The following is a 15,897-nucleotide window of genomic DNA, read 5'->3' as shown; positions in this document are numbered from 1 at the left end:
GCCTCTGCCCTGACGAGAAGGGAGTTCCCCAGCCTGTAGGTATGGTGCTGGGTCTTCCTCCCCAGGTGCAGCACCTTGCACTTGTCAGTGTTGAATCCCATCCTATTCTCATCTGCCCACCCCTGTAACCTGTCCAGATCTAGTTGTAGCCTGTCCCTCTCTTCCAGTATGCCCACTTCCCCCCACATCTTAGTGTCTTCTGAGAACTTGAACAGGGTGCTTTTCACCCCCTTGTACAAGTCGCTGATGAAGACATTGAACAGTGCGGGCCCAAGGACCAAGCCCTGGGGAACCCCCCTGCCCACATCCCTCCAGGTCGAAAATGAACCATCCACTACCACTCTCTGGGTGCGGCCCTCCAGCCAGTTTGCGACCCATCTGACTGTGTAGGCATCGACACCACAGTCACCTAATTTTTTAATGAAGATGGGGTGAGAGACAGTGTCGAAGGCCTTCCGAAAGTCCAGAAAGACTACGTCCACCACAACACCTGCGTCCAAGGCTTTTGTGACCTGGTCGTGGAAGGCCACCAGGTTGGTCTGACAGGATCTGCCTCTAATAAACCCATGTTGGTTGCCCCTAAGCATAATCTCCCCTGCTGACCCCTCGCAGATTTGCTCCTGGATAATTTTCTTAAAGAGCTTCCCCAGGACTGAGGTAAGACTAACAGGCCTATGGTTTCCTGGGTCCTCTTTCCTCCCTTTTTTGCAAATGGGGACCACATTGGCCCTCTTCCAGTCCTCTGGCACCACACCAGAACACCCCAAGTGCTCATAAAGCTGTGCCAGGGGTCCCGCAACAACCTCAGCTAATTCCCTCAGCACTCGGGGGTGGAGATCGTCCAGACCAGCTGATCTGAACATGTCCAGTCCCTCCAGAAGTTCCCTGACTAGGTCCTCACTGACCCTGGGCCTGGCTGCGCCTCCCCTGGGTCCATCCAGGATCCCGGTGGGGGGGATGTCCCTGTCTCTGCTCAGAAAAATGGAAGCAAATAATCTGTTAAAGAGATTAGCTTTGTCGTCTGCAGCTACCACCAGATTACCAAGCATGCCCTGCAGAGGCCCCTCATTACTTGGTACCTTCTTTTTACCCCTTATATATTTAAAAAAGGACTTCTTGTTATCTTTGATCCAGGTCGCTAGTCCCAGTTCCATCTCCACGTTGGCCTTCCTGACCGCCCCCTACAATCTCGAGCAATGGAGGTATAATCCTCCTTGGTGATGGCCCCTCCCTTCCATTGGGTGTGTGCCTCCTTTTTGGCTTTGAGACGTTCCTGGATGCCTTTGGTGAGCCATGGGGGCTTTTGAGCACTCTTGCCCCCTTTGATCTGCATGGGGATTGTCACCCTTTGGGCTTGGAGGATCATCTCCTTCAGGAATGACCACTCTTCTTGGACTCCAAATCCCCTCCCCTCCGGGACCGCCGTGTCTCCCTGACTAGTCTCCTTACCTCATTGAAGTCCACCCTCCTGAAGTCCAGGGCTGCTGCCTTGCTGCAGGCCTTTGACACCCTGCGCTGGATGGTGAATCCCAGCAGGTGATGATCACTGTCGCCCAGGTGGACGAGCACCTGCAGCCCCCTCACCGAGTCGTCACCCATGGCCAGCACTAGGTCCAACAAGGCGTCTCCCCTGGTGGGGCTGTGCACCTCCTGGGTTAGACAGAGGTCCTGCATTTGGGCTAGGGACCTACATGAGCGGTCAGACCTGGCTGACTGCTCTTCCCAGCACAAGTCCAGATAGTACAGGTCCCCCATGATGACCATGTCCCTTGACTTAACTGCCTCTGTGAGCTGACTGAAGAATTCCTGGTCTAGCTCTTCCCCGTGGTTAGGAGGTCTGTAGTAGACCCCCACTGTTAAGTCTCTTTCCCCTTGACTGCCTTGTATCCTAACCCGGAGCGCTTCCATGTGCCTCTCCTCTGACTCTATGCTACCTGATGAGGATGTATATTCCTCCTTGATGTAGATCGCCACACCCCCGCCTTTCCTCCCTGTCCTGTCCCTCCTGTACAGCCTATAGACCTCGATATTCACCCCCCCAGTAATTCGTTGGGTCCCACCACGTTTCAGTGAGCCCCACTATGTCCGGGCTTGTGTTAGCTAGCAGGAGGGTAAGTTCCTCCTGCTTGTTTCCCATACTGTGAGCATTAGTGTAGAGGCATTTGAGGCCATAAATTGTGTCCTAAAAGAATCACTTCAGTAATCAATAAAACACATTCCCCGCTGGGATTTTATATGGCAGCTGTTTTATATGGCAACTCATCATTACCATACAGCAGGAAGTGAAAACGCTATCTCATATGCCACTAAAACTTCAGGATAACTTCCTTAGGAATACTAGTTGACAGGCTGCTTACGTGCAATTTGGCTAGGGCAGTAAGGGTAACGTGCTCTTGAGAAAAAAATCGCCAGAGGTTTGTTAGTAACGGCGGCTTGTCAGAATCTCTGTTTCTAAATCTTTGGGGGATCGCAGAAACAGCATAAAGGGCACTCAAACATCATGCTGAGTCAGTAACTCGGTACTGACTCAGCGTCTTTCTTATGAATCATCATTGCCACTTCCTCCAGCACATCTCAAGTTTCCAGCTACAGATTTTCCATGCAGAGACTAAGCCTGACTTTGCTTACTCTGTAAAAATGGAGGAAAACGCAGTTTGTGGTTGCAGGTTGTATATAAAACCGCAGAAGAAAAATAAAAGTCTGTTAAGAGTACAGCAGGCCTGCAAGCCCGTTGGAGAGGGTATGGTCTGGATAAACAGTTTGAGTTCCTCAGCTAATAATGCACTGGTTGCTTGATGGGACTTGCATATACAATCTATAGTAAGGAATAAGGGGGCCTTTCCCTAATGTAATAAGTCCAGAGTTACAAGAGATTCTTGCCAGACAGAAGAGCAAAGCCCAAACACTTGAAGCCCAGTACGTACTCCAGTTGTATACTGCTGCCTCTCCTGGGGGCCGATGGCGTGCATTTTTGGTGACTCTGAAATGTCTTCTTTCAGAAAACGTTGCAAATGAGCGCCGAGTCACTCTTCACAGGTTTTCATTCACAAATCAGATTGTACAGCTAGCTATTGGGACCAAGTAAAATGTATCCAAAGGAGATTGTTGTTTTAGGCATGTGATTTAAGCATGAAAGGGCTTCGTTTGCGTAAGATGAAATTGGTATCAACGGGTTAAAAGCACAGCCAAGAGACAGCTGCTGGAAGGGGCCCGATATAGAGTATCTATAGAGAGAGTAGAATGAGGGGGCGTAATGGTCAGGATGGACAGAAGTTCATTCACACGCTGCCAGTCCTCCTTCCGTGGAGCACAGACCGGCAAAACGCAAGTGTGATAACGTTACTCCAAGCTGCCTGGGCCAGCCAAATTGACGTCTCACAGAGAAGCTCCATCCTGAAAGGTCTCGCTGGGATTATGGAGCAGGACCTCAATGTGCTAGGTGCTGTACACTCAGCCAGACCAAATATATGTGTCCAGTATAGAGATACATTGCAAGAACAGTTTTCCATGTGAATTTAGGGGCAGTTTGTTCTTACCCTGGCTGAAACCTGGAGGTGCCTGAATTTAAAAGAAAAATGGCTGGTTGGGAGGAGACATTAACTAAACATTTTCAAACCTCCAGACATATTTTTTTATGTAGTGGTTCAAGTTAGTTTGAAAAATCTCTGTTTCTTTTAACCCTACCTGAAAAGTGCCTTACAGGGGATATTATTCCTCTAGATGCTGAAAGTGCCTCTTTCTTTCTTTGTCTCTCTCTCTTTCTTTGTCAGCCAACAAAGAACACAAATTGTTTCCCTCTGCTTTCATTCTCTCTTTATGGTAGATTATTAATTCCAGTACTGCCCCTTCAGCTATCCGCTTCACCATTGAACTACTTTTACATGGTGCTCTCCAGTGATGTGGCTACTTGTTTAATTAATAACAGCACCTCTGTAATTCAGAGCAGCAGTGTGTTTGAAAGATGCCTCCAAATGAAATGCAAACATAATGTAGGGGAAACATTTTTCTAACATGTATTTTGGACTTATTTGTGAGATGGTTTCTGTTGCGTATCTGAGAGGAAAAGAAAGGTAGCAGTGCAGTATGTTAGTTTTCTGTATTCCCCATTAGTCTCTGTAGCACTGTGACCACTTTGCCCACCAGTGAAATGCAGCCACTTCTGGGGTAGACTGCCGTGCCCTAGGAACACTTGTACAGCAGCCTGGGAGAGGATGTGAAGAATACTTTTTGCAGTTGCAAGTGCAGGGGACGTTCTGGCAGGGGTGGGATTACAGCTCCTGGTGGTAGGATTTCATCTAGCGCCCTTCGTTCTGCGGCAGGTGGATGACCATAAAGGGCCACTCGTGTTCATATCTTGCCCAATGAGTGCCAACTGCAGCAGTGCAATTCATTAGCACCGTGCTATAAAATCAATTAGTTAGTGATTCAGATGGAAGGGAGTCATCACCTGAATCATAGGCATGAATTCCTTTAGCAATTAGTTTGGGTTTTCTTAAGGTTTCCCATTCCAGGACAGGTTGCACCTTGCCTATATTGTGAAATCTAAAGGGATCCTGGCTTACACTGATATTGCTGCAGGCAAGGCTGGCAGAGTGAAGAGGGTACGGGGATGGAAGAGGCAGATGGATAAGCAGGCTAATAAATGTAATGGGAGGAAATGGTGAAGTTTCTGTCCAGTGTGTATGTGTCTTCAGAGAACCCAGATAAATTCCCTTTGCTGTTGAAATCCAGGAAAATAGGGGAAAAAAGTCCCTTTTGCTCCAGAACATTTCCAAAAGTCAGCTGAGAGGAAATCATAATCACTGGGTGGAAGCAGTCCGTATTGTTAATGCTGTCATGGGAAACTGCAAGAAGAGTTAAACATTCACGAGGCTCCACTTAGATGGTTTCAAAACTGTGTAGGCTAGTTAAGCAGCTCTGCTGCCTGGCATGAAAAGAGAGAAAGTCGGCTTCTTCTACATTTCTCCTTGATCTCTCCTTTTATTTTGGGTGATGCTAGGGGTTTGAATTCTCCACCATCAGTTCACAGGAGGATCAGGCAAAAAGCCACAGGCCCAGGAATCAAAAGCGCTAGGAATGCTTGTTCGCTAAGACACGCTGTCAGCTTCCCAGATCCCCCAGTGCTGACAGTGCTGGGGGGAGAAGGAGAGCAGTGCTATCTCGGTATAATGGACTGAAAGGAGAGGAAACCTCCTGCCTCTTGAAACCTCTTGTAGCAGTTAAGAGAGACCTGTCTTGCAGGTGGCATCAACACTATTGTAGAGACTCCAGCCACAACCTAACCCTACCCTGCCTCCCTGCTTGGGAATGATTGTGCAACTGTAAGAAACCCCAGAATTATGGCTGCAGGAGGGCTGGCATTGTTGTTAAGCTACTGCGACAAGGCAAGGTTACATGCTGACGGTAGTCAGTGATATTCTGCAACTTTCAAGCCCTGCAGGACCCGGGAATGGGGGGCATTTAGATGTGGCTCTTTCTTAGACAGTGCCTAGCTTGTACACTGGCCTCCCAGCTCCGTAGTCAAGGGCAGCTTTCTCCCAGTTCTCCCTTGTCAGATCATTCACATCAAGGCTGCTTATTTCAGGCTTTCATAGAAACAGATACTGGTATAACGTTGGGGCTAGGGACAGAAATTACACATAAACCGGTATAAGTGATCAGAAACTGGTTCAAATCTGTAACACAACAGAAGGTCAGTGTACATAAACCACTTTCAAAGTGGCTGAAACCAATAAACCTGGATGGGATCAGACTTAACTGATGTAGGTTAAATTGGTTTATTGAACTTCTGTTCCAGATCCCCTCTAGATTCAAGTTAACTCAGTCCCCTAGCATCCCAGGATGCTTTGCACCTCCCCTACAAACCCCCCTTCACAGGTTGGGCAGGCTAGGCTTGCCCCAAGCTGTGTTGCAGGCTGGCAGGGAGCCGTGCTGTAGCGCCTCCTGGCTTCTTGCTTGACCCACTGCAGGCAAGTGGCTGCATTTCAGGAATCAAAAGTGAATGTCTGTTCACTTGCTTCTATGAAGCTTAGACTAACCTGTGAAGATTGAATCAATTCAGCCTTGGCCTTGTTGACTGTCTGTACTTATCCAGAAAGAAAGCAAAAGAGTCAGTAGAAAGAAAGGATGTACATCTTCAGGTGGCGGAAGGAACAATAAATGCAAGGCCTTGTGTTCATGTACAACATCATACCTAAATTATGCATCAGAAACTGCTGAATTATGCAGAACTCGTGCTCCTGCTGCCAGGGTCCCAGTCCACCAATGCCACACTTCCCCCTTCCCCGCACTGTTGTACAGCGCAGTCAGAACGGCATCTGATTATTCGTATGCTTAAACTGAATTTACTCTAAACTATCCCCCAAATTTGGAGCATTTTATTTGGAAAAATGCTAGCAGGATTGTAGCAATTATTAGAGGGGAGGTTTAGGAGTCTTTGGCAATGGGGAAGGGGACATCCAGGGCTTTGGGCACCAAAGACTGTTTGGGAACATGGCTTTGGATTTTGTATTTGGAGCAATGATAATACTTGGAGAAAGGTGCCTTCTTTTTCTGGAAGACATAGAGATGACTTTTAATGAGGGGGAAGAGGGGTAGAATTCCTCGGTATCCCATCTGACAATCTCTGCTTACACTTCTCCCCATTCTTTGCTACAGTTATGTTGAGCAATAATGACTAAGACCTTGCTGCTAAAATGAACTGAAATGAATACTGATTTACACTGTCAACATGATACTCTGAGGTCAGTATCCTGAGCTGGATGGAAGCAAAGCATAGTTGTCAGATGCATTTGATCTGTGTTTTGATAGCTGTCTTCCCAGCTATAAGCTTTTATTAACCAAAGTTGGGGGTTTAGAGTACAATTATATGGTAGGTTAAAAAACACTGCAATTATCTCTATTTGTGCATATGCATATTATCCATAGAGCCCTGAGCTAGCACAATGGCACATTAAAATGATGTTTCTATTGTTAACATGAGGTTTTGTTGCATCCAAATGTTTATGTAAGAACTGGACATATTATGTTAGCTGGCGATAAGTAACTCTCAGAAGTGTCAGATAGTCATCCAGTAGCTCAGACTAAGGAATTGGTCAGAACAGGGGAATAGGAAGCAATGCTTGCTTAATCTACACCTTAGATTGGTCTGGGATCACCAAGAATGAGATCCTTAGGAGGAGTGGCCTATAGTCCATGCAGACTATGCTGGACGCTCGCAGACTTTGCTGGCTGGGACATGTGGAGCGCGTACCTCAAGGTCGTCTGCCAACAGCTGTGCTCTATGGCCAACTCAAGAACCACGCACGGTGCAGAGGAAGGCCAAAGCTTTAATACAGTGACAAGGTCTCAAGAAATTCAGCATTTCCACTGACAACTGGGAGAGCCCTGCCCATATTTGCTCAGTCTGGAGAAGCTGGGTCAAGGCTGGTACAGTCACCAGGGAGAGCCATCAGAGTCCAGGCTGAGGCCCACAGGCAAGCCAGGAAGCAGAGCATGCTTCAACCTCCATCTGATGAGTGGATCTGTAGCCACTGTGGGAGGTGTGCGAAGACTTGCTGCTCATGCATTGGGCTCTTCTCCCACACCACTGCCAAGCATCGCTGATTGATTGACTTTGTTGCATCGCCTTTCATCTGTCAAGATGTTGGATGGCCCTAAAAATGGTTCCGGGAGGCACTGTGTAAAATTAGCCATACTAAACAATAGGACCTTACTAAACTGTAGGATGTTATGCTTTTGGAACAGGCAACGTCTTCACTACTGTCCAAATCCAGCTGAGGCAGATGTACAGCAGAAGGAGAAATGCTGATGATGTATTTGGAGCTAGCTCAAATTAGTAGCATGGAAAGACTGGCAAGATAAGGGGGATTACAGTGCCTACAGGGTTTTTTTTGTTTGGGGGGGGGCGGGGGTTGGACTTCAAACTTTTTCCAACGGTATCAAGCTTCAAGCTGGATCCATCTCACTTCTGAGCTAAACCTGAGGATTGGTAATCTGAAAACAGCCTTTATCCATTACAGTTTTCTCTGAGGAGAGACATTTTTCATTAGGACTCATTTGACACTTTAGTCCAACGTGGAGTTTGAATAGGGACTCCGAGGCTCATGTTCATTCGAACCTTTGCACATCAGGTTGCAGTGTTGAGATCTGTTGCTAGGGATCTGGACCTTGTAATGCTTCCGCTGGCACAGCAGTACCCCACAGAGTCTGAGCGTTGTCTGAGCTTCGTCTGGAAACCTTTACAAGAGGCAAAGTCAGCCTTGCAATGTGCTTAGCTTGTAGGGACAGAGCATACGTGAGTCTGCGGAAGAATTGCTGAGGAAGCGAGGAATGCAGGGAGCAGGGCTGGAGCAGCGAGGTACAACCTTGCACCTGCTATGTAACCGATCTGATCGCTATCCCCCTCCGAGTCTGACTTCAGGCTGAAGCGCCTTGGACTCCAGCTCAGTTGGGAAGTTTGGGCCGGGTTCCAAGCATTCTTTAGCCTTCTGCTCTGCATCTCCTCTCTCTCCTGAAATAAATGAAAACCCATTGTTCATACCAGGCTACTTGTATATAGATCCTCAGGGAGACACCGTAGCTAACAGTTATTAATGTCAGTTCTGTAAGCAGAGTTGCAAGAATGATTAGGAGTTGCAGCAGCTTTCTGGAAATGTCGATTCTCTAGTCCATGAGAATACATTTTGAGGGTCTGACAGCTTGACTCCAGCATCTGAAACCTCATTGATTAACCATTTTCCCCTAAACTGTTACCGATCAGACACAGCAAGGAACCTATATCTTTATTGCGTTGTCACCCAGCATCCAAGACCCCCCGCCACCATGACTTGACTCAGTTTACTTCTATTGTACGACCGCATTGTATGCAAGAATTTCCAGCATTGACACCAAATTTATTACCTCTGTTTTATAATGCAGAATCTAGGGAAGTGCAATGCCGAGGTATGGATATCTCACAGTTCATTTAGGAATCTAGCGTACCGAGATGACTGCATTTCCTCAGCTGGTATATAATACAACATACAATGTGCCCGCTTCACCAAAACAATAGTTCATTAGTTCTGCTATATTATAGCAGGAAACTCTCGTGCTGAGGTTTAGTTGCATTACCTCTGTTACTTTACAGCACAAAATCCAGGACACAGCAGAAGCGAAACACAACTGCAGTAAGAGAGCTGCAGTCCATAACAGCACAATGTGAACACTGTCTCTGGCCTTTGGAAATAGGTAGTTCTTTGAATGTCGCGTGGGTTTTTTTATTCTTTTATGGCAATAGCATAAGCTGAACAGAGACTCTGGGGTCATGGTTATAATCAGTCCTTCTCCCCATGCCTGCTTCAGTGGTTATCTCCTGGGTCTTTTAAAACTACTGTTATGAAAACCAGCTTTTTGTGTGACTGAATAATATTTATCTCTTTTAACAGGGTCCTCCTGGTCTATCAGGTTTACCAGGACCACCTGGCAAGAGAGGCCCCCGGGTAAGTGGCTTTCTAACCCTACTCCTTTCCCTAGCATCTGGTTGCTCTCCTCTAGTAATCCCCACGCTAGCATGGGTTTCACAGCAGTGACTGAGCTAATGACAGTTTCTAACACAGTTGTCAAGGTGGACACAGTTCAGAGAAAAGTGAAATTTCCTACCGTCTTTCCTCCAAGATTTTCCGTAGGCCTGTCAGGCTTGACCCTAAGGTTTGCAGGACAGCATTACTCTCTGTTGTCATCTTCCCAATCTTTGTCATCAAATTATTTGTTGTTGCAAATCTATCATAGACATGTTTTGGTTATTTTTTGCCTCTGGCTTTCCTCCCGGACTTTAAGCATATTTGTCACTGGTGAGTTTTACTCTCGCACACAAGGCTGTCCAAATGGCTGCTATAACAGAATACACTTGTAAAACTGATTTCCAGTCCTTCCTTTATGGTCCTTTATCAGCTTTCACCCTTCACTCTGCCCAAAATGTGGTTGTCCATCCCAGCCTGGAAGCAGAAACACAACACACGGTCAGACACATCTGCCAGAGAAAGCACCTCTGATTTGCTTCCAGTCTATTTCAAGATCTAGGACAAAATCCCCGATCAGATCTTCAAAATCTGCTGAAAATCTGCTAATCCCTTGTACATTTTACCGTTCCACCCCTGCTAATTTCAGATATAAATCTGGTGACAAAGAGACTTGGGAGCCTTGCTAGGGAAGCTGGTCTTTTAATCCTATAATCAGTTGAGCTAAACAGGATGGACTGAGTTTTTGCATTAACTGCTGCTACAGCAGGGGTAGGCTAATGATGGCCTGCGGGCCACATCCGGCCATGGAGGGGCTTTGTCCGGTCTGTGGCAGGTCCCTGGGTCCCGCCTGGCCCAGGCAGCGTCCAGCCATGGTGTACCCTGCTGCCCCCCAGCTGGACTGCCTTTCTAGGGGTTAGAAGCGGGACGTCCAGTCCCAAGTTGGTGACCATGGGGCAGGGCACCTGTTAAAGGGCGGGGCTACCATTGCAGTCCTCAACAGCTCACCAAAACTCGTTAAGTGGCCCTCCAGCCAAAATAATTGCCCGCCCCGTGCTACAGCTATGCTATCTCAACGCTAGGCAGTGTCCCATAGTGCAATGTCTTCTGAGCCTGTTGCCTCTTATTGTAGCAAGATGCTCATCAGTAGAGTGCATTTGAGTGTGAATCCTCAGCACGCTCCCATGCACACTGGGTCTTTAGTAACTGGGGATTGCTGAAATCTGTGGTTGGGGTGGAAGGAGGAAACAGTTTATGATCAAAGTCAGCTTCGGCAGTTGACCCATGAGAGCTACTTTATTCAGAGGGAGACATACTTTATTCTGCTCGTGCTTGTAGGGAGGCAGTTAGACAGGCCAAAGCTACCATGGAGCTGAGGATGGCAACCCAAGTAAAAGACAATAAGAAATTGTTTTTTAGATATATAGGGAGTAAAAGGAAGGCCCAGGGAGGAATAGGACCTCTGCTAAATGGGCAGAAACAATTGGTGACGGACAGAGGGGACAAGGCTGAACTCCTCAACGAGTTCTTCGCCTCAGTGTTCCTAAGCGAGAGGCACGACAAGTCTCTCCCTGGGAGTGTAGGGAGGCAGCAGCAAGGCACCAGACTGCCATGCGTGGACCCTGAGGTGGTGCAGGGTCACTTGGAAGAACTGGATGCCTTTAAGTCGGCAGGCCCGGATGAGCTCCATCCGAGGGTACTGAAGGCACTGGCCGACATCATTGCAGAGCCACTGGCGGGAATATTTGAACGCTCGTGGCGTACGGGTCAAGTCCCGGAGGACTGGAAAAGGGCCAATGTGGTTCCCATTTTCAAGAAGGGGAGGAAGGAGGACCCGGGCAACTATAGGCCAGTTAGTCTCACCTCCATCCTTGGCAAAGTCTTTGAAAAAATTATCAAGGCTCACATTTGTGAGAGCCCGGCAGGACAAATTATGCTGAGGGGAAACCAGCATGGGTTCGTGGCAGGCAGATCGTGCCTGACCAATCTAGTCTCTTTTTATGACCAGGTTACAAAACGCCTCGACGCAGGAGGAGGGGTGGATGTCGTATACTTGGACTTCAGGAAGGCCTTTGATACGGTATCCCACCCCATACTGGTGAACAAGTTAAGGGGCTGTGACTTGGTTGACTGCACAGTCCGGTGGGTGGAGAATTGGCTGGAGGGTCGCACCCAGAGAGTCGTGGTGGATGGGTCGGTTTCGACCTGGAAGAGTGTGGGCAGTGGGGTCCCGCAGGGCTCGGTGCTTGGACCGATACTCTTTAATGTCTTCATCAGCGACTTGGACGAGGGAGTGAAATGTACCCTGTCCAAGTTTGCAGATGACACTAAGCTATGGGGCGAAGTGGACACGCCGGAGGGCAGGGAGCAGCTGCAAGCAGACCTGGACAGGTTAGACAAGTGGGCAGAAAACAACAGAATGCAGTTCAACAAGGAGAAATGCAAAGTGCTGCATCTAGGGAGGAAAAATGTCCAGCACACCTACAGCCTAGGAAATGACCTGCTGGGTGGCACGGAAGTGGAAAGGGATCTTGGAGTCCTAGTGGACTCCAAGATGAACATGAGTCGGCAGTGTGACGAAACCATCAGAAAAGCCAATGGCACTTTATCGTGCATCAGCAGATGCATGACAAATAGGTCCAAGGAGGTGATACTTCCCCTCTATCGGGCGCTGGTCAGACCGCAGCTGGAGTACTGCGTGCAATTCTGGGCGCCGCACTTCACGAAGGATGCGGATAACCTGGAGAGGGTCCAGAGAAGGGCCATTCGTATGGTTAAGGGCCTGCAGGCCAAGCCCTACGAGGAGAGACTAGAGAAACTGGACCTTTTCAGCCTCCGCAAGAGAAGGTTGAGAGGCGACCTGGTGGCTGCCTATAAGTTCGTCAGGGGGGCACAGAAGGGAATTGGTGAGTATTTATTCACCAAGGCCCCCCCGGGGGTTACAGGAAATAATGGCCACAAGCTAGAAGAGAGCAGATTTAGATTGGATATTAGGAGGAACTTCTTCACAGTTCGAGTGGCCTGGAACGGGCTCCCAAGGGAGGTGGTGCTCTCCCCTACCCTGGGGGTCTTCAAGCGAAGGTTAGATGTGTATCTAGCTGGGGTAATGTAGGCCCAGCACTCTTTCCTGCTTATGCAGGGGGTCGGACTCGATGATCTATTGAGGTCCCTTCCGACCCTAGCATCTATGAATCTATGAATCTATGCCTGGCCATCATTGTCCAGACAGGTGACCAGGAGGCCAAGGAGAAAGGGTACATGTTATAGTCCTGTGAGAACTCACAGTAAATACAAATGTGGTGCACTTGTCCACAGCTGTACAGTAAAACAATGAATAATCTGATTTTTTTTCTCTTCCAATCATAGTATCATAGTATGCTTATCTAATTTCCTTTTAAAAATCCCCAGGCTAGGAGCCTGCACCACTTCCCCTGGAAGCCGGTTCCAGGCCCTAGCCGCCCTGACTGTGAAGTAGCGCCTCCTAATATCTAATCTAAACTTACCCTCCGCCAGCTTGTGACCGTTATTCCTGGTCACTCCTGGCAGCGCACGGGGGAACAGGGACTCCCCCAATACCTGCTGATCCCCCCTGACCAGTTTGTAGCAGGCCACAAGGTCCCCCCTTAACCTTCTCTTGTGGAGGCTAAACAGGTTCAGGTCCCGTAGCCTCTCCTCATAAGACCTGCCCTGCTGACCCCTGATCATACGAGTGGCCCTCCTCTGGACTCTTTCCATATCGTCCACTATTCCCACTAAAGCCCTTCTCTTGTGGGGCACAGCTAGCATTACCAAATCCACTTGAGCCATTGGGCTACATGTATTTTGTTAGCTAGCTATGAGCTAGAGTCTTTACCTACATCACACAAGGAGTGAGCTGACCTGGCACAGACCGTGTCTAGCAAGGGCGTGAACGTTAGTCTTGGTGATTTGCACAGCAGCAAGAAATGCTTTGTTCTGGTACATGCAAAAGCATGTGTAGCTTAGAGCAGACTCCTGGTTTCTAGAGGAGTTTCTGCCACTGATTCATGGCAGCGCTGCAAGTCATTTAACTATGCTTTTAATAGAGGATTCATACAGAGGTGGGAAGCTTGAGCAAGGAAGCTTGACAGGATTTGTGTTTTCATGCCAGGATCTCTCGTGTACTTGTCTAGTGGGCACTGCTCTCATTTACCCTCCAGACCCTCGACTCTGCGTGTGCAGCATAGAACAGATTTTAACATATAATTTGTGTCCAACTTTGAGGCCCCTTTCTACTGGCAGATTTATGTAAAGGTGAAACATAAATGAGAATCAAGCCTTATGCCTTCAAAAGAGGTTATTTGCTTGATCCAGTGATTTACATTGGAGTTAGACTAATGGATTTCACCTTTGGGTTTGCACTATTGGGTCCCTGATACTAGGTAACCCCTTAATGCAGGGGCAGGTGGTGTTTTGAGCTCACGCCTGTGCATCACAGCCAGTCATGCACGGGCATAGCTGGCATTTACTTTTCTAGCAAGTAGGGCTCTTTAGTGACACAGGCACGGTTTGACATAGCTACAGGTAAGTATTTTACATACTCCTATATTTACAAATAAATTCGCAAAGACCATCCTTAGATAACACTAGCGTTCTGATCTTAGCCTGTAGCTGCTGGGATGTTCCCATTTAAGGCTGAAAATCTATTCTCTCCCCATCTCATTACACTTACTGCAGGTGTCCTGCGGCACTTATTGCAGTCTTATGGTATGTAAACTAAACCCAGTGTCTGGAGACGCCAGCTGCATACCCACACGCAGTGTGAAAGTCTGAATTTCAACTCTGTAGCCAAATTCCCCCGCTTAACAAAACAGAATGTTTTCAGTAGTACTACTAGGAAAAAAAGTGTTGTTCAGGTTACGTCTGTGTGCCCAGGGTCTTTTAGTGTCCACTCATCCATGGGAAACCCTTGGAAGAAACAAACTTAATAGCTAGAGACTTCCTTCAAAATTACAGTCCCACTTGGGAAGTAATCAGGTGCAGCTGAGCCTAAATTGGCTTAGGTCTTTGAGAAGGAGACTGCTAATTAAGGGGATAGGGGGTCACTGTGTAGGTGCCTGGCCTGGGAGCATCTCATGAATGGTTTTGTCTTTGTAGATAGTTCTCTTTTTGTGTTTCTTTCAGTTTTAATCATTTGCAGTGCCTGAAGGCAGTGTTGCCAAGACTAGATAGGCTGGAAGTTGTCTTGTGTCTTTGTTACTGTCGTGCATGAACCCTGTAGAAATAAAAACACAGTCCCAGAGGGGATATCTGTTTCTCTTTGCTAAACCTGGGCCTCCCATGAAATACCTTGGCAGCTGCATAGACTCTGTCCCAGTTGTAGCCACCCGTGTACCAGACAACTTGTCTGTCACATAAAGTGTCTCGAATCCAACAGAAATTAATCCCTAATGTTTCAGAGGAAGGATGAGCAATGCACATAACTAGCTTTGCAATGCTGTACAGGCAGATGTGGTATCTGGAGCTTGGGCAGTTTATGGCTTAGAGTATGAGACATAACTGCCCTCATCTGAGCTTGCATAACTTCAGTTTTGATAATGCTCATAAAATTATCTGGCTCTTTTGAAACTCCAGTCGCAGTATTTGACTCATGAACTGCTGTAGCGATGAATTCCATAGGGTGACTGTTTTGATGCAGCCTAGTATTTCCTCTTCGTATAGCTCCATAACCCTGATAGTTGTTGGATATTCTGCAAGGGGGGAAAAGCCCCTGATCAGCTTTCACTTTTCTAGAGTCAAATTGGGGTCAGTGGCCCACTGGTGGTTTGCAGAAAGAGCTGGCTGGTCATATGATGCTGACTCTTTATTTCTAGCAGATAAATTATTCAAGGCTTCTTTTCCTGCACATTCCATATGTTACTTTTGCATGTAAGCAATTTCTGACATTGCCGCAGGGATATTGTGTGATTGTGTATGGAGGTCAATGCAGTAGCGGCGAAGGGGAGGGGAGATAGTCTGCAAGCCTGTCTCAGTATTTAAACTGTAGTCAGGTACAAAGGAGAAAGTCCAGTAGTTACAGGTAGTCGAAAGTTATCTGGAATGGAGGTAGATGGATGCAAGCCCTTAAAAACCCCTGCAGTATAGCCAGCACTGTACCTAGATTCCTGGCGGCCCCCGGCAAACTTTTAGTATTGCCCCCTCCCCCCTCTTTTACTATCAGGCCCCCCTTTGCCAGAAACAATGCTATAATAAAAAATACCATTTTTTTCTATCCGGGCCCCAAGCGACCTCCCAATTCACCTACACCTGTGTCCGGCCCTGAGTGTAGCTAGCTGAGACTGAGAGCTCACTCAGAATCCTAATCCTCCTTTGTGTGGTTAGCGTTCAGAAAGCTGAGCCCAGCTTCAAGAGGGTGAAGCTGCCCTGTCATCCCTGTGCTGCT

The 15,897-nt window shown here is 47.7% G+C and overlaps 1 protein-coding gene across 2 annotated transcripts in view; it reads left to right on the top strand.

Moving 5' to 3' along the window:
- Positions 1–15,897, top strand: part of COL27A1 (collagen type XXVII alpha 1 chain) — a 234,622-nt gene that overhangs the window by 29,727 nt on the left and 188,998 nt on the right. For both annotated transcript variants that reach the window (XM_090021040.1, XM_090021041.1), the window contains exon 5: positions 9,426–9,479. In XM_090021040.1, coding sequence (XP_089877166.1) covers positions 9,426–9,479 — 54 coding nt within the window. The remainder of the gene's footprint in view (positions 1–9,425; positions 9,480–15,897) is intronic.

This window comes from Crocodylus siamensis, chromosome 11, assembly GCF_052110815.1.
Source record: "Crocodylus siamensis isolate JL-2025a chromosome 11, ASM5211081v1, whole genome shotgun sequence".
Classification (NCBI taxonomy): domain Eukaryota; kingdom Metazoa; phylum Chordata; order Crocodylia; family Crocodylidae; genus Crocodylus; species Crocodylus siamensis.
This window is presented reverse-complemented; position numbering and strand designations above follow the sequence as displayed.